General features: G+C 39.3%; 1 protein-coding gene across 50 annotated transcripts in view; it reads left to right on the forward strand.

Annotated features, from left to right (window-relative positions):
- The window catches only part of Ank2 (ankyrin 2), a 521,939-nt gene that overhangs the window by 369,745 nt on the left and 127,137 nt on the right, over positions 1-25,057 (forward strand). For all 50 annotated transcript variants that reach the window (XM_075981403.1, XM_075981421.1, XM_075981404.1 and 47 more), the window contains 3 exons: positions 3,313-3,411; positions 5,561-5,659; positions 22,407-22,505. In XM_075981403.1, the coding sequence (XP_075837518.1) occupies positions 3,313-3,411; positions 5,561-5,659; positions 22,407-22,505 (297 nt within the window). The remainder of the gene's footprint in view (positions 1-3,312; positions 3,412-5,560; positions 5,660-22,406; positions 22,506-25,057) is intronic.

Raw genomic sequence — 25,057 nt, forward strand, 5'->3', positions numbered from 1 at the left:
AGTCTGAAGATCCTATATTTAAACCAAAAGAGACAGAATTTCAGGAGAGCAAACAAAAGGAAGTGATACTTCATTTCTCTGTCCTCAGAAAGGAAGTTCACAGTGTAGATCATCACAGAAAGTTGCATTGGGAGAACTGTGAGTCAGCACACCAATGGGCCTCAAAAAAGAGGCTTACTGAATTGTGTGACCTCATGCTTTAGAGAGGAGATGTCTTTGGCAAAGCAAGTCTTGGTTTCATTAGTGGACCTACAGTATCTGAAAAAAAAAATATCTTCAAACCCCAAATATCTATTCCTATTTAGATGAAACCCTGGCATACAAAATCTTGTCACTATGATGGCTATTATCTTTTTATTTCAAATACATCAGTTTTTATTATTTACAAAGAAAATAATCCTTACCAAAACAATCCTGTCCAGTTCAAGGTCATGAAGCATTTCCCCCCACTTTTTCTAATTGGTTTATTGTTTCTGGTCTTACATTTAAGTCTTCAGTTCTGTTTGTGTTGTTTTCTAACTGGAGAGATATATGGGACTTGCTTCACTCATTTATGTATTGTTGAATCTTTTTGTTCGATTTCTTGAAAAGGCCCACTTTCCCAAATGTGTGCTCTTGATTCACTAGTCCAAATTCAGCTGACTGAAGTGTGATTCATTCCTGGGCTCTCTATTCAGTCCTGTTAATGCATGTGTCTTTCTATGTCCATATCATGCTGTTTGGGTTGCTTGAACCCTGTTATATATTTTTGAGGTCAGTTTTGGCTATACTGGGTCTTTTATGATTTCTTGAATTTTAGGAGATTTGAATAAATGTGGATTTATTTGTGAAGAATGCCACTGGAGCTTTAACAAATACCATATTGAATTTATAGGGCAATTCAGGTTACTTTTTTCAGTGCTGTAGTAGAGTTAGGTTTTAGAGATTTAGGTAGGTGAAAACTGGATTTAACAGGTTTACCAGAGATCCTAGGATATATTTTTTTTTTTTAAGAAAAGAAAAGGTGCTAGGGCTGGAGAGATGGCTCAGTGGTTAAGAGCATTGCTTGCTCTTCCAAAGGTCCTGCGTTCAATTCCCAGCAACCACACGGTGGCTCACAACCATCTGTAATGAGGTCTGGTGCTTTCTTCTGGCCTGCAGACACACACACACACACACACACACACACACACACACACACACACAGAATATTGTATACATAGTAAATAAACAAATATTAAAAAAAGTAAAGGTGCTTAGGTTCTAAAGTTATTTTAAGTATAATATAATACTATCATTGCAGAGTTCTGTAACTTTACACATGGTCTTTTGCTTTTCGCTTTTACCCACTTTGTAAAAGGGATTTTCTATCATTTTTTGAAAAACCTTATTTTTAATTGGACAGAGTTTTGACTTCAGCCAAAACAGTAAATAATACAGAATCATTCTATTTGTTTTCTCATTAGAAAAACACTTCAATGCTTTGTGTGTATATGTATGTGTGTGTGTGTGTGTGAGAGAGTGCACACATATGCGTGTGTGCATGGCATATGTGCACATTTGTGTGTCCTGTGATTGCTTATGTATCTGCAGAAGCCAAAGAAGGAAATCTGGTGTTTGCTGTACTACTCTCTACCTTATTCTTTTGAGACAGTTTCTCAATGAACCTTGTGCTAGCTCCTCACCAGCTAGCTTAGGGATCCCCTTGTCCTGTCCCCTATGAATACTTGGGTTCCAGATGGTATGTAGTAATAACTAGCTTTTTTTTTTGAGAAAAGGAAAAAAAAGTTTCCCCCTCCTCCCAGCCTCCCATTTCCCTCCCCCTCCTCCCACCCTTCTCCCCCTCCCCCCACTCCTCTCCCCCTCCCTCTCCAGTCCAAAGAGCAGTCAGGGTTCCCTGCCCTGTGGAAAGTCCAAGGTCCTCCCCCCTCCGTCCGTGTCTAGGAAGGTGAACATCCAAACTGGCTAGGCTCCCAAAAAGCCAGAACATGAAGTAGGATCAAAACCCCGTGCCATTGTCCTTGGCTTCTCATCAGCCCTCATTGTTCGCCATGTTCAGAGAGTCCGGTTTTATCCCATGCTTTTTCAGTCATAGTCCAGCTGGCCTTGGTGACCTCCCAATAAATCAGCCCCACTGTCTCAGTGGGTGGGTGCACCCCTCGTGGTCCTGACTTCCTTGCTCATCTTCTCCCTCATTCCGCTCCTCATTGGGACCTTGGGAGCTCAGACCAGTGCTCCAGTGTGGGTCTCTGTCTCTATCTCCAACCATCACCAGATGAAGGTTCTTTGGTGATATGCAAGATATTCGTCAGTATTGCTATAGGATAGGGTCCTTTCAGGATCTCTATCCTCATCTGCCCAAGGAACTAACTGGGGACATTGCCTTGGGCTCCTGAGAGCCACTCTAGGTTCAAGTCTCTTGCCAACCCTAAGATGGCTCCCTTAACTAAGAATTGTGCTTCCATGCTCCCCTATCCAGCCTTCTTTTATCCCAATCATCCTGTTTCCCCAAGTTCCCCCCATCCTCCCCTTCTCCCTTTTCTCTCCCCATCTCCCCTTACCCCCACCCCACCCCACCCCCAACTGCACACACTAATAGTAGGAGACTTCAACACTCCTCTCTCACCAATGGACAGGTCAATCAGACAGAAACCTAACAGAGAAATAAGAAAATTCCACCCAAATAGCTTTTTTAATATTAATATTTAAGTTAAAATTTTTAACATGTGGGTGTTTTATCTGCATGCATGTCTACACACTACATGTGTTTCTGTACAGTGCATGTATCACTGGTACCCACAGAGGCCAGCAGAGGACATGGAAAACCCTAGAACTGGAGATACAGACAGCTGTGAGCCACTATGTAGGTGCTAGAGACCAAACTGGGCCCTTTGGAAGAGCAGTCTAACTTACCCACTGAATCATATTCTTGGCCCCGATACCCTGCTTTTGATGTGTGCGATGGAGGGACAGGGATCTGAACTTAGCGTCTCACTCTTTCCCAGCAAGTGCCCTTGCTACAGAGGCCTCTCTCCAGCCCCACGTTTTACACCTCTTAATTAGAGAAGTAAAAGCTTGTTGAAATGAAGTTCTCTGGACCTTGTTCCTAACGTGCATTACCACTGCTCCTCTGTCTCTGGAAATTCATCTCTCTGAATGGGAATAGACTCCAGTTAACACACAAAGTAAGTAAATAAATAAAACAAAACAGAAAGAAAAGGGAAGTAGAGACAGATATGAGTGTGTGTCTGTTCTGGATTGTGTCCGAGTATGATTGGCACACTGTCTCCTTTTCATTTCTCTGCTTCTAAGCCTGCCTTGTTCTCCTCTCAGAATGGACTCAATGCTCTCCATCTGGCAGCCAAGGAAGGCCACGTGGGCCTCGTGCAGGAGCTGCTGGGAAGAGGCTCCTCCGTGGATTCTGCCACTAAGGTACTGCTCCTACCCGTACAATTGTTTTGTAACAATGAGGAAGAGGCTTTTTTGTTTGTTTGTTTTTAATTTATAGTAATTTGTACAGTTTTTAAAGAGGAAGAGGTCTAAAGCCTTTTCCAGTTATTCACAAGATTTCTGGGGATTATTTGAACGCTCAGGAAACCTTTTCATTACCCAGCAGCATTTGGATCATTTCGTTTTGAGGATTTGGATGTGAGACTCAAGAAGTCTGGAAGCCTAGATCCAGTTCCTAATGTACTATCTTTCTTTCTTTGTTTCACAAAGAGGCCTAGATCAACATGATCCTTTGTAGACACTTACACCTGTGTTCCTAAAGTCAATTCATTAGAAACAAACAAACAACAAACAGTTCACCTGATATGGCTGTCTTCTCAATTGAGATGAGCAGGTCATTTTCATGCTTTGGTTAAACTGATTTGTCTGTCCTTGTATTCATTCTGTTTGATATGACTATATCAGTTCTGTGAGAGAACTTTTGGGTCTTTGGGGTCATGGACTCAATTACTAGGATTATTAAAATATTGATTTTAATATAGGTCAAGGTATTTGTCTCCCTTGAATTGTCCATATTAACCTAACATATTCATTAAACCCATCACTATTTTTCTTTCTTAAGTCTACTGGCATTTTAATATTATAGATTATTCTCTTCTTAGCCCCCTCTACTACCTTCTTCTTTTCTTTTTTCTTTAATGTTCTCGGGGTTTTTTTGTTTATTTGTTTTTTTTTTGTTATTGTTCTTTTTCCTTCACTTTTGCCAGTGGGGCAGGGCGGGGCTGAGTGCTTGGGTTCAAATCCAGGGTCTTGCACATTCTAAGAAGCTGCGTTACCACCAATCTGCAGCTCTTGCCTTTTTAAGATAAAGATTCCAACTGCGGATCCCAGGTGCTCTGGGACTCTGGGTGTCCCTGCCTCATCCTCGGTAGTGCAGAGATTTCAGTTGTGTTCAACCACACCCAGTTTTAGTTTACTTTTTTATTGTTGTTTGTTTGTTTTTCGAGACAGGGTTTCTCTGCAGCTTTTGGAGCCTGACCTGGAACTAGGTCTTGTAGTCCAGGCTGGCCTCTAACTCAGGAAGATCCACCTGCCTCTGCCTCTGCCTCCAGAGTGCTGAGATTAAAGATGTGCACCAACACGCCCAGCTCAGATTTACTTTTAATCCTATAATGGAGCTGTAGAATTTTCTGGAGAAGAAGAGATTTTTAAAAGAAGGAAATGGAGTCTCGTGTGAATGGATCGTGGCTCTCAGTGATCTAGTAGCAGAAGGGAAAGAAAATTGAACTTTATGGTTCAAAAATCTGTGTTTTTGTTTTAATTTTCTTCTTTCTCTTAACCATGTTTTCTTTTTTTTTTTGATGGGTGTTGACTCGTTTCATAAATTTTGATGTGGCAAGTGGTAGAAATCATAAGCAATTCTATGGTTGATAAGGAATTTACTTTTGAATTTATGAAATGATTTGAGCAAAAGCATGTGTCGTTGTAGGTCGGAACCTAACTCTGAGCAAAATTTCTTCACTCACCAAGAGCCCCAAATTGCCTTCTTGAAAGATTGGTTTTATAAATTGTGTGTGTGTACACATCTTGTGCATATCTGCACTTATGTGCAGGTGCCTGAGGAGACTATAACAGGACATCCAGTGTCCTGGAGCTGGAGTTCCAGGTGGCTGTAAGGCACCTAATGTGGGTGATGGGATCTGTGTGCATATGCTCTTAACTGCGGAGCTGTGTCCCCAGCCTTCCTACTTTTGTACAGTTAAATAAGCAATGTTCCAAGGAACATTTTTAAGTTGGAATTTTTTGTTAAATAATAGTACTGCTTTTTATTTTCTTTGTAAAATTCCTTGAATTCTACAGGAAATGTCACATGCACACATACCCACAAACTGTGGTTTGGTTAAAATTCAGCCCTCTGATGTTCCCAACACGGCACCAGTATTATGCTGGAAGATATTACAACCATCTTTTTGGGGTTAAAAAGTTCTTCACAAAGTGAGCTTGATAAAAGTGAATGCTTTGCCTCCACAAAATACCAGATTTTAATAACTGCTTGAAAGTGCTTGTACATTTTGGTTTCTACCCAATTTGGAAATCTGTAATGCTTTTCTATTCTGCTTTGTCAAAACAGAAGGGAAACACTGCTCTTCACATTGCCTCACTGGCCGGACAAGCGGAAGTTGTCAAAGTTCTTGTTAAAGAAGGAGCCAATATCAACGCACAGTCGCAGGTATTCATTACATTTGCATTTTCTCTGCTGTGAAGAGGTTTTTAGTATGGTTTCGTGATACTGTGATACTGATTTAATGGATTTGCATTCTTTCAAATTCTTTTTTTTATCTTAACTGAAATATTCTATCAAATCTTGTAATTCAATTTTTTATTTCCAAGTACTTGGCAAATGCTAGTCCATTGTTGTCTTATGTACTTCAAAAAGAAGAATTAGGGGGCTGGAGACATGGCTCAGCAATTAAGAAGACTGACTGCTCTTCCAGAGGACCCAGGTTCAATTTCCAGCACCCATGTGGCAGCTTACAACTCTCTGTAACTAGAGTTCCAGGGGACCCGACACCCTTACATAGGCAAAACACCCATGGACATACAAATAAATAAACAAACAAATAAGTAAGCAAATGTGGCCTTTAAGAAGAGGAACTGGTGGCGGTGATGTACGTGAAATGTAATTCATGGAAGTTCTATGCTGCTCTGTGATTGGTGCTTTTTCCTATAAATTTGAAACTTTATCAAAAACTGAACATTCCAAACAGAGATATCTACTACAGTACAGGACTCCCTATCCTTTTTTTTTTTATCTCATACCCAACTGTGGCTTTATTAAAATGCTGAGAGAAAATGGCAGATTCTAACCTTACAGCTTTATGATATATATAATCATAAAAGGAAGTTCATCATTCTATTGAAATTAAGAAAAAAGAAGCAATATAAATCATACAATAGGCTTGATTTCTATATCTTTTGGTAGAAAGTGCGTATGCATGATATTTTGGCCATCACTTTACTCTTGGTGTCTATGATGTCTTTGTGCAGGACAAATTGCACTATGTAGCTTTTTAACAAAATCCTTTCCTTCCACATGTGGGAAGCCCTGGGGTTGATACCACACTAAGAAACAAAACAAACAAAAACATCTTTCTATTTCCTCAGGCTTTCTTTTTAGCATGCTAATCACACAGACTCTAGTACAGGCGATAAAGGCAGCTCATTTTGATCCATTCGCCGGAACACCACTGCTGGCTTGCCTTTGTGTAGCAGGATCTGCTCCCTGTGCCGTTTGTTTAATTCTCATCATATCTACAGACATATGACTGTGTAGATGACACACATTCCAGACCAGGAAATACTAAAAATAAATGATGGAATCAGCTTACTTTTTTTTCTTTCATTTTGATTACACTGATTAGTAAGTCTATTTATGACAGATGAGACATCCATTTTTGACTGTATAATGATATGAAGTTTTAATTAATCACTTCTAGTTTTGGTTGCAACTCAAACTTTTAGCTAAATTTGTAACAATGATTTATTAGTAATTGCAGCATACTTTAGTATAAACCTTTAATATATATTTTTTTTATTATAAAGATTGGTAGCATTGTAAAAAACATTGGTATGTTCCATTCAGTACAGCAACATCTTAGGCTTGGAAACACAGGCTGCTACTAAATATACTACTTCAATAACAACTTTTGGGTGTGAGCTAGAAGTGTCCCTTTAGTGACAGAGCAGTTGTCCTGCAGGCAGTTGGCTCTGGGCTTTTTCCCTAGCCCTGCAAAACAGATGTTTTCGCTTATAGCAAAATAGCATCCTTTTACTCAAGAGCGGGAGTTCTCAAACATTCACCTGAATTGTGGTCACCCACAGAGCTTGCTTGCTAAATTACGTTTCTGGGGTCTCTATAGTAGAAAGTTCTCAGATGATGTGGGTGCTGCCAGTCTGGGAGCCACTCTTGCTACAGAGGGCACTAGAGAAGGCTGGTGTGTCATGTACCCCAGACTGTCTCAATCAGTAGTAAACGTAGAAAGCATAAAGCTGAAAGCTTTGAATGGGCACTGGGGCTTTCATTTAGAATGACAGGACACCAACCTGCGATGCAGAGATTTCAGTCTGCAAAAAGAACAGGGTTGTATTTTTTCCAAATGATTCATTGAATTTACCGATGTGATATGAGTTGACAAGTGGCGAATGTTGCAAAGTAAATGCTTGTTAGAAGCTGTGATATTAGTTATCACATGGTGCTCGATGTGCTTTGGAGACAGCTCAAGGATAATAAACTAAAATCATCTCACTGAAGCTTTTCCTTGTGGTCCTAATCATATCAGCTTATAACAGGCCTTAAAGGAAGGGTGATGGTATCAGCCGCCAATGTCACATGCCAGTGCCATGCACTAAGCTGAGATGCACAGCGGCTGATGTGACATTTTAAGATTTTTCTCATGCAGTTCGAGAATGCTGCAGGCACTTAGTAAAGCCAGGTCCAGACAGACAAAACCTCTAAAAAGGTAGAGTATGTTTTACAATGTGCTTAGATACTGAAGAAAGAAAAGAAAATGGGTGTAGAAAGAGTAAAGTAATATTAAAAAATTTTGTCATGCAAAGATGGAAAATACACAGGGCAACTGGATCCTATATAGTGCTTTGTTGACTTTGAATTTTTTAAATGCGAATGTAGAAAATCAATGGTTACTGAGAGACCTTGGATTATGAAACTGCTCAATTAATCCAACCTATATATTTAAGAATGTCTTAACTTTAAAATGGAGGTTGAAAAATATGCTGCATTGGGGGGAGAGGTTATGCCTTTGTTTCCACAGAAAACAAAATGTTATGGTTCTCTTTAAAATTATGAAGATCAGATTTGATTGGGGGACACCACCTAAAATATTTGGCTGCAGACCTGAAAAAATAAATTCAGAAAGATTACAAGACAGGTGACATATATGATGATACCTTATTATGGGAATAGCTCTGAGACTGGATAAGTCTTTTTGGCAACAGAATCATCATGACTTATTATTATATGGGATCTTTTCATATGGCATGGCTAGAGGTTTGGTTATACAGTTCAAGCAAAGTTGACAGATGCCTTTTACATGCTCAAACATAAAACAAATATTATGTTTAGCTGACTTGTATGTACCATACAATCCATATATCTGTAAAAATATATATTCTTATATATGCTAATATGTATATTTATATGTTATCTTTAAAAGTTTATGTGTTTTCAGAAGAAAAAGGACCAGACAAGTAGCCTAAGTTATCCAATCGCAAACACAACAACACCGTCAAAGGGGGCAGGTTGTTCTTTTCAGAGACTAGCAAAAGAAAGGGAGTATCGAGGGGAGATGAGATAAACAGTGGCAAGGCAAATTCCAGGGGTGTGGCACCAGAGACGGAGGCTCTCTGTAAGTGCCTGTGGTCAAGCAGTTGAGAACCGTGGTTTCACCTGCTTGTATTTGGGAGGTTAAGCCTGTTTCCTAAGCTCTCAGTGGCTCTGTATCTTACCTCTGATCCATGGGTAGTAATATTTGCTACACAGAGTTTCTGCAAACATGAGATAGATGCAGATTCCTGACTCACAGAAAATACAGAATAAATATCATCTGCAGATGTAATTATTAGGCAGATCGTGTTATCTATCTCCTTTACTGAAAAGAGATAATCATCAGCTTTGAGCTGTGGATAACGCCATCTGTAATTTTTTATTAATGGTTCTTTTGGAGTTGAAAGATTGTTCAAGCTCTGTTGAGTTTATTTTTTTTCTTTCAGTAATCAGGAGTGTGGAACTTTCTTTGGGGTAAGAACTTTGAAACGTGGGGCACAAAGCTTTGGAAAAAGTAGAAACAGACAGAGAGATCTGAGCACAGTGTTTGCACCAGGTGCCTAGCACCATTGAAGTACAACATACTGTCTCTGTTTTATTAACTTTTTTCTGTTAGTTTACTTTTGTTTTCGGTCTGTCTGGTTAAGTGTGTGTGTGTGTTTTAGTATATATGTTTTGTTTTGTTTCCCCCAAGAGTCCATATGCATGGTTTATGCCACTGGGGCAGGGAAGCATTATTTATTGACAGATCAAATTCCAATTATAGACTTTGTAAAAGTACTTACATTGAAACAGAGGCGTCACTTAGGAGAACTGGTGTTCATGGAATTCATATAATCTATGATAAAAATCCTGCCCAACAACAAGGGTAGGGGCTTGTGAACAACTGGCCCCATGCAAGCATCATCATTTGAAAGCATAATAATAAATATCTCATCGGCTTTGACAACTATTGTCTTAGATGGTATGTTACAGAAATTATATCTAAATAGATGTGTGTGTATGTGTGTGTGTGGTTTGTATTTGGAAACAGCTATATTTTGGCATTGCTACATCCAGGCAGTGTTATGGGCAATCAATAGTTTATTCTGGTTTTTCACCTCAGGAGCATTGTTGATGCATGTGTGTGTGTTTCTTTTGGTGCTTCTCAAAGGAAGAACTCAAAAACTCTCTTCAGAAAAAGAGGGGGCTGAGCCAAGCAGCAGCAGCCTGATTCCAGGAGACAGGGACCCATCTTTTATGTCCATGTTATCCTTTCCATTCCTTTCTCTCAGGAATGGGGCGTGCTTTTCTTGGAAGCCTATTTTACCTTGAATTCAGTCTGTTATAATTAGACGTATGAGATGCAAGAATATGTGTAGGAGTTTAAGAACCTTAAAGTTAAAAACTGCTCCTAGGGAAAGTGAATACACTGTCTGTTCCCTGGCAGGAAGTCCTGAAGCTGGTTTGTCACAGCTAGGGTTGCCTTCCAGTTTTCCAGGGCCCTCATCAGGTCCTTCGGGACCAACCGCTATTGTCTAAGTTGACCACTAATAATTATTTTTCTGTATGTCCTGTTTTAAGTGTCCATTAGGAGTCTCCCCTTGGATCTCTTTGGTTAGTAGTAAGGCAATCAAAATAGATTGTTGTTCGTCTTAAAATTATGACTTTCAATGAAAAGATACGGTGTTAGTTAGGTGTAAATATGTCCTTTCATGGATGAACGTAAGAGGTGAACATATTTCCTTAGGCTTTGGGGCCCAAGCTGTGGTGTTTACTTTAGGACTGAAAATCTCTATATCAGATTTGTTTTTAAAGTAAATAAGGCACTTTATTTACAGGATGTCGTAAGTGCCGCCTTTTTGGAATGTGGCAGCCTGTCTCTGGATGGCTGCAAGCACACTCTACAGTTATCATAATGAGCTGATCTCAGCTCATTGCCTGAAAGGGGATTTATCTGCCTCACCAGCCAGGGATCTTCTCTTCACATGTGAACTAGGGTAGTCTGGGGCACTTAGTATACCTAAGTGTGTAGCTTCTGTGTGTTCCCCATCCTTCACATGGAATCAACACGTTCTCTTTTCTTAGAAGTGTGCCAGCTTACCCGTCAATCACAATTCTTGTCTTTTTGTGACTGACGAGTTCCAGTTCTTTAGCTATTTTGTTTTCATCATGGCCAGTTTATCGGTTTGACACATTAAAAGTAAATTTGTTGAAGTATACCTTTATGCCCTTATTTTAACTAAATGTGTGTATGTGTGTGTGTGTAGTGTGTACATGTGTATTTATTATGTGTATGTATAAAGTACGTTAAGGAGGCTTAATTCCCTTATTAATATACTTCAAGTTGTAAATTATAAATAAATAACCCAAAGGATACAAAATATAAGTACACGATTGGGTATGTGTGTTCTTTATACAAGTTTTTGGACATTTTAAAAATTATTTTAGGTTTTCCTTTAATTTGTGTGTATGGTTTGCCTGCATGTATGTTTGCATACTGTATAAGTGCAGTGCCCATGAAGGCCCAAAGAGGCATCAGATCGCTTGGAACTGTTATTGCAAATGGTTGTGTGTTGCAGGAGTTGCTGTTGGTTCTTGGCTGCTTGGCTCCAAAATAATCACACAGAATCTATATTATTTAAATCACTGCTTGGCTCATTAGCTCTAGCTTCTTATTGGCTAACACTTATGTCTTAATTTAACCCATTTCTAATAATCTGTGTATCGCCACATGGCTGTGGCTTACTGGGTAAAGTTCCCAGTATCTGTCTCTGACAGGAGCTACGTGGCTTCTCCCTGACTCCACCCCTTCCTTTCTGGCATTCAGTTTAATTTTCCCCGCCTATCCAAGTTCTTCCCTGTCAACAGGCCAAGGCAGTTTCTTTATTCGCCAATGGTGTTGACAGCATACAGAGGGGAATCCCACATCAGCAGTGGACTGTCATGTGGGTGCTAGGAATCTGTCCTGGGTCTTCTAAATGAGCAAGCTGTGCTGTGAATCACTAAGCCATCTCTCCAGCCCCAGAGTTTTTGGATTATTTTTATTGAACATATCCATCACTCGAAGGGTCTGTCTGTGACGAGTTGTAAAGTAAAACAGTCAAACAGCTGTGAAGTGGTGTATCCACTGGAGTTGGTGCCCCTCTCGGTCTCTGTGCTTCTGATGGCGCAATCTAACTGAATGGGTCACATAGCACAGTCCCAATACCTACCCTGGAAAAGGCTTTGTACTAAGGTTCCAATTTATAATAATAACCTCAGGTATTCTAACACATGGAAAACCACATAAAGTGGGACCTTGGTAATATTCAAAAATGATTTCTTGTCTGTTTGATTTTTGGCTCTGTACAGAGATGAATCTTGGGCCGCACACATGTTAGACACATGTGCCTCTACTCCTGCACCACAGTCCTAGCCTTCCCAAGCTTTGTAGTAACAGACGTAGGATAAGAATATATCTATGGTTTTGCCACTTTTTATGTGACTCTCAGAAAATAAATACACAGCAAATATTATGCAAATGAAATGAGAATTTTTATTTTGGAAAACTCAAAGATATTTTTGAATCCCCAGTGTGTTTGTGTGTCTGCATGTGTGAGACCGCATATTGTAAATTTTGGTTTGCAAGTACTCTCTCAAGTTGATAGTAATCGTTAAGTGGCAAAATGATTGACATTGTTGGAGGAAGCAATAATTTTATTTGAGTGAAGATTCAGATTTTCTGGATATATCTCAGGGGGAAGAAAAGCTACGTTGTTACCAGCTATATTTCCTGACAAAGCCCTAGCTACTGTCTGCAGTTTACAACTCCATAAGAAATGAGTCTGTCTGTGAACTGTTCTCCATCAATACTGCAGTGCCTTTATGCTGGGTGTGCCTTTAGAGGCTTAGACCAACATTTTATTTTCTGAGATGAAAGGAAACACATTTAACAGTTACTCATTAAAAGGAATTGTCTCTCTCTCTGTCTCTCTGTCTCTCTGTCTCTGTCTCTCTCTCTCTCTGTCTCTCTGTGTCTCTCTGTCTCTGTCTCTGTCTCTGTCTCTGTCTCTCTCTCTCTCTCTCTCTCTCTCTCTCTCTCTCTCTCTGTGTGTGTGTGTGTAGTGGATGAAAGAAGAAAAAGGGCCATAGCTTCTTTTGACTATTTAATCTTTGAAGTTAAATTTTTGATGCCCATTTCATCAACTTCAAAATAAAATAATGATAACTGATTAAATTAGCACAGTGACTTAATTCAAGATGAGAATTTCAGGCTAATGTGCTTGTGCTCTGTTAGGGGAAATTAAAGTACCCTACCGTGGTTGCTATTGACTTAAATTTCTCATTGCATATGTAGAGCAGTCAATATTTTGCTTTTTGAATGTAACATATTCTCTTTCATAGGTTACTATGGATGATTGTTTATCCATATGTTTTAAAGCTCTTGCTTCAATGCTAGGCAGAGCACACTGCACACTTAAAAAAAAAAAGAAGAAGATAAAAGAAAAGGAAATCAAAATGAAACAAAAACCCAAAACCAAAACAACAACAACAAACCCCCTAGATCTTATAATCTATACTTTTCCAGGCACCCTTACTATTGTTTTACCCTTCTCCTTTCTTTTTCCGTACTTATCTCCTTCCTCCCCCTAATTAGAGCCTCTTTTTTTTTCATTTTCCCATTCAGAACACTTGTACATTGCTATTGTCCTCTTTATTACTCCCCTCCTGCAATGGCACCTTCCCTGATTCCCGAAGTTACTCAAGTTATGAACAGGCAACCCAAAAAAACCATGAGGAGAAGAATAGTCTTTCCCAGGAAACAGCACACCAATTGGTTATCCATTACCAAATCATCAGCTCCGAAGACATATATATGCAAGTAATATTAGAGATTGAGCAAGTTGTCATTATGAATTTAGGAAAAAAATATATATCACAACAATTAGTGAAAAGGTTATGAATTTGAATAGGAACAAGGAGGAGGAGTATATGGGATACTTTGGAGGGTTGAAAGAGAAGGGAAAATGATGTAATTATATTTTAATCTCAAAAACTAAAAGAAATAATAATAATCAGTTTCATTGCTTGCACCAGGTGACTTATTACACTTCATGTACTCTTCCAATTTCTTGGATAAAATGTTTTATCTTTACTTTTTTAAAAAATAAAGAGGCTAACTTATTTTCATTTTGTGTGTATTGGGTATTTTGCTGTATGTATGTATGTCTATACACTATGTGTATGTTTGATACCCTCAGAATCCAGAAGATAGTATTGGGGCCCCTAGAACTGGAAGTTACAGATGGCTGTGAGCCACCGTGTGCGTACTGCGAATGGAACCTAGGTCCTCTTGAATAGTAATAAGTGCTCTTAATTTGCTGAGTCATGTCTCCAACCAAAGGTGCTTTATTTTAAACTAATGGTGATACTGAAAACTGCATTTTTATCTAGATGCCGTATTAATTAAGATGTTTCCAATTGCAAATAAGAAAATAGATCACCCTGTCCTTGAATAAAAAAAAGAAAACTTTCTTGACTTTCTTGGTATAAATTTAGATGTGTCAATGAGCCCCCAGTGAATGATTCCTCCACAGCCAAAGGTTCAGAGTCTTGCTCTGTCACTCCCGTGTTTCCTGCAACATCTGATTTATTCTAGATAATTTCACTGTATTCCTATGTTGGTGGCTACACTCCTGTTGTCTGTAGTTTATAAAAGGAGACAATTGCTGTCCCTCTGTCCCAATTTTATAAAATAATCTTAAATTTGGTTGAGGGGAGTGGCTCAAATGTGTCGTGTAAACTTGAAGCCACCTTATCCTAGAGAATGCCCTGGGTTGGTCAGCGTCAGTGATCTGAGTGTCTTTTGAACCTGGAAGATAAGCAGAGCAGTTGAACTTTACTATCAAATAATTTGCAATCCTATTTTTTCCTTCTTCTTCCCTAAGAACACCCCAGAATACCCAAAGTCTGCTTTATTTACATGACTAAAATTAGTTCAGATTGGTTTCCTGCATCCTTCACAGCTGGGTGTTTGTGGTGTATTTAGGGATAGGATTTGAATCACTCTGACCTTCAAGCTTGCTGATAACTAATGTAGGATAAATAATGTAGGATTATTTCCTACATCATCTTATATTCTGCTTCAATAGAAGAGGAGGATGTGAGGCACTGAGAATGACCATGGTAGTAACTTCCAACCCGTCCTGGTGTGTGTTAACTGAAAGACTGTCAAGGTGCTGAAGAATCTCTTAGCACAGAGCTAAGATACTTTTTGCTCTGTGCAAAAAGTAATGCCAAACCCTCAATCTTGATGTCACCTTCTTACAAAAGACAGACGACTCCTTCAGATGGGAGATTTGACTTTCACTGACTCCAGACTATATGTATCCATTCCTATTTTTTATTATTAGAGATGGTTATAAGATTTGTTCACTGAGTCTTCCTGTGAGCACAGAAAGTAAATCCAAAGAACACACTGGAATTTAGGGCATTATGAATATAGAAAGCTATAGTTTTTTTTTAGTTTTTTTTTTAATACTGCTTCAGACTGTGTGTGGTTTGACATAGACAAATACACACTAGCTATCTGTCCCATATATTCTTTTTTTTTTTTGTTTTTGTTTTTGTTTTTGTTTTTCGAGACAGGGTTTCTCTGTGGCTTTGGAGCCTGTCCTGGAACTAGCTGTGTAGACCAGGCTGGTCTCGAACTCACAGAGATCCGCCTGCCTCTGCCTCCCGAGTGCTGGGATTAAAGGCCTGCGCCAGCACTGCCCAGCTCCATATATTATTTCTTATCAATGCAAAGGTCTAATCTTTTGACTTCAAAGTACTCTATAGATGGTAACTGAATATAATGGCTGTTGGGTCATAATTCTTTCACTCATAGCTTACCCAGATCCCAGGGTTCTACTGGAAGCATCCCTCATGCGCCTTTTTGGAATCCAGCACAGTTAAATACCATTGTCCTCTTAGGGGGTTGGTGGACACTGAAGGACACTTATAACTCATTCATCCTCAAGAAGATCGGTGTGTTTAGATTTTTATTTTTAGCATTCAAAGATTTATATTTCTAAAATATTTTAGGATAGCTGTTTAACATAATTTCTTTCCTCAAGAAAAAGGAAGGAGTATGAAGTAAGAATGGCAAGAGGTATAACTGGCAAGAGAGACCCATGTCTGAGCTCGTGGGACGTCCCTCACTGGGCATTGTGCTTATTAAGCATTGCCACTAAATAGTTTAGTGACCAAACTTCACCACTTGAAATGACACACATGTATTATCATCACAGTTTCTGAGCAAGTGCTTATCTTGGGTGGCTGTGCTCTAGAGTCCCTCATGAGGTCACCGTGAGGCCCTCCAGAACTGCAGTCCCTGAAGGCATTTCTGGGCTGGAGCGTATACTCTCCACATACTTTTCAAATGGCCAGCAAGATAACCCTGGTGAGAAATCTCAGTTCCTTTTCCTGTGGGTCACATGTGGCTGCTTAAATGATATCATGAGAAAGATTCATTCTCCCTAAAAAAGGTGACCTAGAAGAGGGCACAATCCTAAAAAGCAATAACTTTTAAGTATTAGACTTAGAAGCCGCCCAGCACCAAATCCTCTTTAATTGATGCCTTAAGACCAAACTCTTAAGACATTCTACATTTAAAAAGAAGGGACCAGACTTATGTGTTTGAGACTAATTTTGACATAAATTGAAAACACCACAGATGTAGAAGAAATTTGTTCTGTTAATTTTGTCCATCACCTATTTAAGGCACATGAATTGAATACCTGTTGCAGGATAAGCATTGTATGTGGGAATATGTACATGTGGAGGCCAGAGCCAGATACTGTGTGCCTTCATCTGTTGATCTCCACATCATCATCATCGTCATCATTATATTTGAGACAGGGCCTCTCACTGAACCCAGAGCTCCTCAACTAGCTAGACTGAATGGCTGGTGGGATCCAGAGCTCTCTCTCTCTCTCTCTCTCTCTCTCTCTCTCTCTCTCTCTCTCTCTCTCTGTGTGTGTGTGTGTGTGTGTGTGTGTGTGTCTCCACCTCTTGCAGAGGCACACAGGTGAACCCCACTTTTATAGCAATGTTGGGGATGAACTCAGGTCCTCATACTCACACAGAAAACATTTTATCCATCAAGCAACCCACCCGTCCCTCTGCAAGGCACTTCTATAAGCATAAAATATAGATCCTATTTGATATCTGGAGTCTCCAAAGTTTAGCATGATTTCTGGATCTGGAAAAGAGTTATAGCTAATTGAAAACTATTAACATTGATAAATATATGGATTGAAACCACTTATACTCCTTCTAGTCATGGAGTGTAATATAAATATCTGAATACAAGCTTGCCTTTGAATGGACCAAAATAATCTCATTATTTTTCCTTTTCAACTCTCATCAAGAGCATTACAAAACCCTTCCTTTCGTTGTCAGTAACTATATAGTCAGAGTGTTTTCTGGTTCTTTCTCTCTATTCTTGGCATTGTAATCTCCTTAAATGCAGATATGTTCCTGCCAAATCCCTGTTTAAAAAACCCAAATGACTCTCAATCCATTTAAAACAAAGAGCCCAGTTCTTACTGAGGCAGATAGGGCTAAGTCCTGCCGAATCCAATCCCCTCACCATCTGGCACTGATTGATGTGCAAGACCCATTTGTCTTTTCTTTTCTCATCTTCATCTAAAAAGCTTTTTTTCCTTCTGCACTTCTGTCTTTCCCCTACTCTTTACACTGAGTCATGCTGGCAGAATTTCCTCACACAGTTGAGTTCTGTGTCCCTTATCTGTGTTCTCCTTATATAACATGTAATAAAAAGCAGTAGTGAGACATGTCCCTCAATTTGTCTATGGTAGTTTAAGCTTGGTTCTCTCAGCTTTGGACTGGGTATTCTCATGGAAAGAAGTGTGGAAAGCAGAGGAAGTCTTGAGTGATGGTGTAAATAAATTCTAGGGAATAGGTATCGTTATCAGGTGTCCGCACGTTGATTCAGACCCATGGCAGTAGGCAAAGCCTTCTTGGGCCAGGATGAGGGAGTAGGCAAAGCCTTCCTCTGGTCTCTGTGTAGATAGTGATTGTACATCATAACACCCACTGAGGTTCTGCATTCCTTGGTGTTGTTCCATCAGAGCAACCATGAACCAGCTGACTGTAGCACTCTCTAACTGTGTCTCTGTGTCTGTCTGTCCTTCACTCCCTCTTTTCCCCAGTCCAGTTTCCAGGACCAAACTGTCTGTCTGGATGTGGCAAAGAGGTTTTGTGTTTGTTTCTGAGTCACTCTCTGAGTATAATGCCAGCAGTAAATAGTTACCAAACATTATTTTCTTTTGGTTAAATAAATATAAATGAATGATAAATAATTGATATTTTCTTATAGACAGAGGTACTGCTTATAATATTTAATAAGCAGGGACACACAGTTGTATCCCACATTTATGTCACTGCTGAGGATCTGAACTCAGGTCCTCTTGCTCACTCAGTAAAGCTCTTTACCCATCAAGCCACCCGCCCATCCATCTGCAAGGCATTTCTATAAGCATAAAATAAAGATTCTAGATGAGAGTCCTATTCGATGCTGAGTTCTCCAAAGTTCAGAATGATTTCTGGGTCTGAAAAAGCATTATAACTAATCTGAGAACCACGAACAATGATTAGTAAATAATATGGAATGAAACCATTTGTACTCTAGGGGTATGAATGCACTATTCCAGAACTCCTGTATACGACTCTCCTTGCTTGTACCTAGGATAAGCCAGAAACATTTTATACCAGCAATGAGAAATTGTAAATGCTTTCATAACTATTTCAACTTAAACCCTTTTAGAAAACCATAGGGGCATGATATATTTAATAGCACTTTTATGTGTATGTGAGGAGACCGGTAATACTGTGTTGAGTGAAGATGAACAGTTTCCTATACAGTTTACAATGGTGTAGGTATACGGCCTTGCTCTGTCCTAATTGCTCAGAGGAGTAGTCCTTATTCCCAAGTGAGATGTTTCTTGATAAATATTGTAAGGAAAGTAAAGGATATTTCCAGTATTTGGGATCTGTAATAAATCCGTATTTCCTTATTCAACATGTTTTACAATAAGATGCCCCTCATTCCTTAACCATGATGGCATTGTGGCACTAGTTCTCCACATTATATTCGTGGCAGCATAGAGCCATGGCTTTATGCTCCATCTCATAACTACAGAAGCATCATGGCTCCAGTTCTCCGTCTCTCAACCATGGTGACATCATGGCTCCAGTTCTCCATATCATAACTATGGTGACATCATGGCTCCAGTTCTCCATATCATAACTATAGTGACATCATGACTCCAGTTCTCCACTCTCAACCATGGTGACATCATGGCTCCAGTTCTCCATATCATAACTATAGTGACATCATGGCTCCAGTTCTCCATATCATAACTATAGTGACATCATGACTCCAGTTCTCCACTCTCAACCATGGTGACATCATGGCTCCAGTTCTCCATATCATAACTATAGTGACATCATGGCTCCAGTTCTCCATATCATAACTATAGTGACATCATGGCTCCAGTTCTCCATATCATAACTATAGTGACATCATGACTCCAGTTCTCCATATCATTACTATAGTGACATCATGACTCCAGTTCTCCATATCATAACTATAGTGACATCATGGATCCAGTTCTCCATCTCTCAACCATGGTGACATCATGGATCCAGTTCTCCATCTCTCAACCATGGTGACATCATGGCTCCAGTTCTCCATCTCTCAACCATGGTGACATCATGGCTCCAGTTTTTTATCTCTTAACCATGGTGACATCAAGGCTCCAGTTCTCCATCTCTCAACCATGGTGACATCATGGATCCAGTTCTCCATCTCTCAACCATGGTGACATCATGGCTCCAGTTCTCCATATTATAACCACGGTGACACCATGGCTCCAGCTCTTCATCCCTTAACTGTGGTGACATCATGACTCCAGTTCTCCATTTTTAATGTATATTATTGCAGATGCTACAAAATCTGACTAAAGGCCAGTGTCTGTTCTGGTCTCCTATAACCCCAAGCCAAGACATTTGGTTCTTCTTTTTGTTGTAACAAATTAACAGACACAATTAACAAAATCAGTGGCTTACAACAACAGAAAACTATTCTCCCTTAGTTTTGCAAATTAATAATCCAGAGTTAAGATTGTAGTGTTTACAAGGCTGTTTTCTTCTGGAAGCTTTCAGTGATAATCCATTTTTTGGCTGGTTCCATCTTCGAAAGTTGTATTCCTTGGATCATGGTCCCTCCCTCCATCATTATATCTAGCAGATAGAGCTGCCCCCTCCACTCTCAGCTTTTGCTTCTGCCTTACAAGTCTTGTAAAGGTTCTCATAGTTATCTTTAGCCCTCTGGATCACCATCTCTGCTCTTCAAGATCTTTAACTTAATCACATCTACAAAGTTCTTTTTGTAGAATTTTCAGCTTCTAATGATTAGAATATGTAAGGCCATCACTGTGCTGGCCAAAGGATGTCTGAGAGGACAACTGTAGTTGGACTTTTCTTTGTGCTGTCAGCTCACAAAAAGCGAAACAGAGACTTATTTTAATTAAGAAACTTGGGCTTGTTTCTAACTAGCACTTGCAACTTAAATTAGCCTGTAATTTTTAATCTATGTTCTCCTATGCACTTGTTATCTCTTCTTCATCATGCCCATCCTAGTGACTCCGGATCTGGCTGGAGACTCTGCCTTTCTTCCTCCCAGAGTTCTCTCTGTCCGGAAGTCCATGTATATTTCTTCCTGCCTGGATAATGGCCATTCAGCCTTTTATTAAATCAATCACAGTGACATACCTTCACACAGTGTAAAGGAATATTCCGCAACAGATGACAGAGAGGAGTGAGCGAGGACTGGGACTGTGCTTGGGAACACTAGGAAGCGTCTGGTGTCAGGTCATCTCCACCATAGTCTGGACACCAAGGAGAGATGGGCTCCTGGTTCACCTGAACCTGTTTATTTTCAGCCAGGTGTGTAGTACCGTCTAGCCTAATGTGTTAGAGATGGTAGTCTGAAACCTAAGAGTGCTGTGTAAGTTATGTACATTTGAGATAATGGTGGTCTGTGAACTGATAAATACAGAAGACATTATACAGATACTGTTTTATGTAGGTCCTATATACAATGAGAATTTATATGTTACAGAATGATATTCTATGGAAATAATATCTATCAATCTTAGGTAGTTTGAACAATTCAAATGGTTCAGCAAAAAAGTCTCTCTGCAGCTCAAGACCCAGGGGCGAATCTCTTACTGGCAAAGGTCTAAGCATGGTGGCTCTGTCCCTGAGGAATTCATGACCTCTTTCTGTGTCTTTTTCTCTTGCTCTACCTAGAGAATTCCATCAGAGGAAAACCGTTAGCGATGGCTGTGCTCTGTTAAAGTTCTTTTTCTCTTACTGCATCCCTACCTCTTACTTGTCTCGAAAGATCCTCATTTCACACCCACTCGTTGTTTTGAACAGTCTTCCTTGGCTTTCCCTTCCTTCGAATCTCTAATTCCATCCTTCCGCCACCTCTTCAGTGTTCTTAAAATACACCGCGTTTCACCTGCTTGATAATCCTTGGGAAATATACTCTCCAGCTAGCAGTACTTATTCACAAATTATAACACTAGAGATGATTTCTATTTTAAATTAAAGATTATTTTCACCTTGTATATTTTATTTAATAAACAAAAGTTAAATTTCTTTACTTATTGTCCTTTCGTATTTATATTTTGCTAGTTATCGGTCACTTTGAATAATGTTTCCATTTTTACAATGCTTGCAAAAGAATTTCATGTCAACAAAATAGTTTAAAACCTATTTTTGCTACTTTCTGCGAGTGGTTGATAATCACATGTTCATCTCACTTTTACTAATTCTCATTATTATAGAGGAAGTATGAACATCAATGTTTAATAATCTGACAAAAGATTGAGAATTTCTTAAAATTGTGTTTTTTCCCCCTTAACAAAGTTGGTATATCTTTAAGTATACAGAGATAAAAAGGAAATGTGACAATTAAACATAATTTAAAACTTCTGGTGTAATATTTCTGTTGATATTTTATATAAGTACATAATAATGAATATTATTATGGTATGTACTTCATGAAAGCATGTGTTTGTCCGGTTTATCACTGTTCCCTAGGGATGGCTCAGCTCCTGGTAGCTGCACTTCAGTAAATAATCAAGCAAATGAATGACAAAATTTCAGAGTAGTTTCAAAAATAATGTAATGCCTCTGTGATCAAAAGTATAGATTTTCTCATTTTCATTCAGGTTCATAACAGCATGATCTGTTATGAATAATAAATGAAACACCAAAAAATGCAAAGCAAGTATGTATATTCAAGACAATAGTAGTCTGTGTAAATGGTTTGTGGATTGATAAATACAGAAGATATTTTTATAGATACCGTTATATGTATGTATAATAAGGATCTGTTAGAGACATATATTCCATAGAGTTCATGTTTTGTGTATCTTAAGCAGTTCATATCGTCTGCTTCATTTATCATAAATACAGAAGATATTACGTGGGCATTATTTCGTAGAGTGTGTGAATTCCCTCAAGGTGTAGCTTTGGTTTTGCTAAAACATTACAAATGGTTGAGATTTCTGCCTTTGCTGTCTGTCCTCAGAATGGCTTCACTCCTTTGTACATGGCTGCCCAGGAGAATCACATTGATGTTGTAAAATATTTGCTGGAGAACGGAGCTAACCAGAGCACTGCTACGGAGGTAAGTCTTTCTCTCTGGCTCTTTTGTTTTAAGGTCTATGTTCATTCTATCAGTTGCAAAGCATCTTCACTGTTTTGTCTATGGCAAGCTGGGGAAGTTCCCATTACTCTCACAGTCTACCGTCATGGCCGTGAGGGACATGGGCTTGTACCATCACCATTAGTTCATACTTTCATTTTAGGTTCCTGATCATGCATTCTTATTTCCATCATCATTAAGCCTGGGTTTTTGTTTTTTCTCTCGGTGAAACCTAAGTCAGGGTTGAATTTACAGTTCTCGTCGGATTATAGGAGTGCACACCATTGAATCACACTTCTTGCTTTGGGGTTTTCAGCATTTTTAAATTCAATTATCCTTGTTGCTTTTTGTCAATATTTTATCTTAAGATCCAAAGCACTCCTTGAAGGAACAATTTCTGACCATCAGGAATAATTTATAGCTATCTGTGTTAGTATAATTTTCTAGGGATTCTACCACAGCAATGTTATTTATGACAAAATAGAAATCATGACACACATGTGACTGTGATCCTGGAAACTATGTCAAGAATGTTTGAAATTAGCTTGGCTTCTAAGGGTTCGGCACATCTGGAGAGGAGATCAGTTCATCACCCCTCTTTCCTATGCACACCTTCTTCTGATGCAGAAATGCCTTTCTGCTTCCCATTTCTTGGTCCACAGTAAAAACATGACAGGCACCCAGAAGCCATTTCGATATCCCTTAATGTTTAATATAGCTTCTAGCTTTTTTCTGACATGTAAATCTTTAGGTAAAGTGAACACAAACTTTCTTCCACGCTGCGCTGGATGGAAAAGTCAACTGAAATGCATTAAATCTGCTTCTAATTTTTTGGCGGGGGGATTATTAAATTTTAATGTAACCACTCACCATTACTTTCTGGAAGCTTGTTCTCACTAACAAGGAAGTCCCTCTCAATACTAAGTAAGTTACCAATCAAGTAAGTTACATCATCTAACTAGAAAACACAACTTCCCCTATGACGTGCATCAGTGTTCTGTATTCAGCAACACAGACATAATTTATGTACTTGCAGTATAGATATGTAGTTTTTTTTAATAACCTGGGGCCTTTATGTCCCTCGAGACACTAAATTTGTCTGCACGTAGAGTGTGACTCTCTCAAGACAATGCTCAGCTAACCAAGGAACTGTATCTCAGAGAGACGTTCCGGCATAAGGGAACCCATCTGTTCTCGTTTTCCTTAAAGGCTGAATCGTTAATCAGATGAAACCTTCACACCAGGATTCTTTCACCCACCCAGGAGACTTAGTGTGTCTAACATGGGTTTTCGCTGAACTCAGTTCCTGACTTTCTCAGCAGATTTACTATTGCTTTGATCTACTTAATCATCACGGAGTTGCAGTGTGATTCCCAAAACAGCCCTTAGTAATCACTGCCTCAGCAAAGGCCATACTGTAGACTGGCCTGCAGAACTCTCTTTTCTAACCAAATCTAACACTTTTCAAAGGCAACAAAGCAGGGTAGGGGTTGGATCCTAGCCTAGACACGAGTGTGACTTACATTTTATTTAAGAAATATCTTTGAATAACTGAAGCCACTTTCTTATATTGATTGGAAATTTATAAACTTAATGTACTGAGCGTATAACCTATCCTAATAGTTACCCGGGTTCACATGGGTTAAACCTGTGTACACCGCCTTTTAACCTCACCGTTCTGTAAGAGAGAATACTGTTTCAGGGACGAGGAGCTGGTGTGCTGGTGTGCCAATGCTTTGTCATGAAACATCGTCGTTTGATACGCACAAGCAGCGGTTCTGTGCTCGTGAGCAGCAATAATGTGTAAAAGCCGATTGCCCAACAAACACTACAACCACCTAAAATAAAATATCAGATAATGATGCAATCCTTTCATATGGCAGTCAAACACGTGCACATGAAGACATGCTTGGTTTGAAAATTTCTCATTGATAGGATTAGTGAATAAATGATGGAACCAAAACTGCTGAGCTTAGCTGGTTTTTCCACAGAGTTCATTGAGGGATTTTAACAAATTATTACACCTTTTTAGACTTCTTCCCTGAAATAGAGATCAGAATGAATTCTGCATGGTTGGGATCCAGCTTTTAGTCCTCCAGAGGGAGTTAGCTCTGTGTCTGGCCAGCACAATTTTTATTGATCTCTTCTCCCTTCCTTCCTCCTGAATTCTGCCAAAAGTTAGGCTACAATCTTTTTCCTGGTCCATTTTGTAGACGGTGTCTCTAAGGAAAAACAACACAGAATGAAAGCAAAGTCCACGTGCCTTTAATACAGACTGCTGCAGAGTGGGAGGGTTTGAAACCCAGATATGCACACGATGATGGGTGTGCCCTTCATTCCCACAGTCTCCTGTTCAGACACACCCACACACGGCAGCTGCTTGCTGGCCTCTACCGTAAGACACTGCCCTCCTCCTCTGCTCCGTGAAGTAGTGTGCCATGTTCAAAATTCAAACTTACTCCAAAGAACAGTCAACATATTACTACAGTTCATGTTGCATACATGGTTTGTGCTGCTTGCATGGTTCATGCTGA

The sequence above is a fragment of the Microtus pennsylvanicus genome, chromosome 7, assembly GCF_037038515.1.
Source record: "Microtus pennsylvanicus isolate mMicPen1 chromosome 7, mMicPen1.hap1, whole genome shotgun sequence".
Classification (NCBI taxonomy): Eukaryota; Metazoa; Chordata; class Mammalia; order Rodentia; family Cricetidae; genus Microtus; species Microtus pennsylvanicus.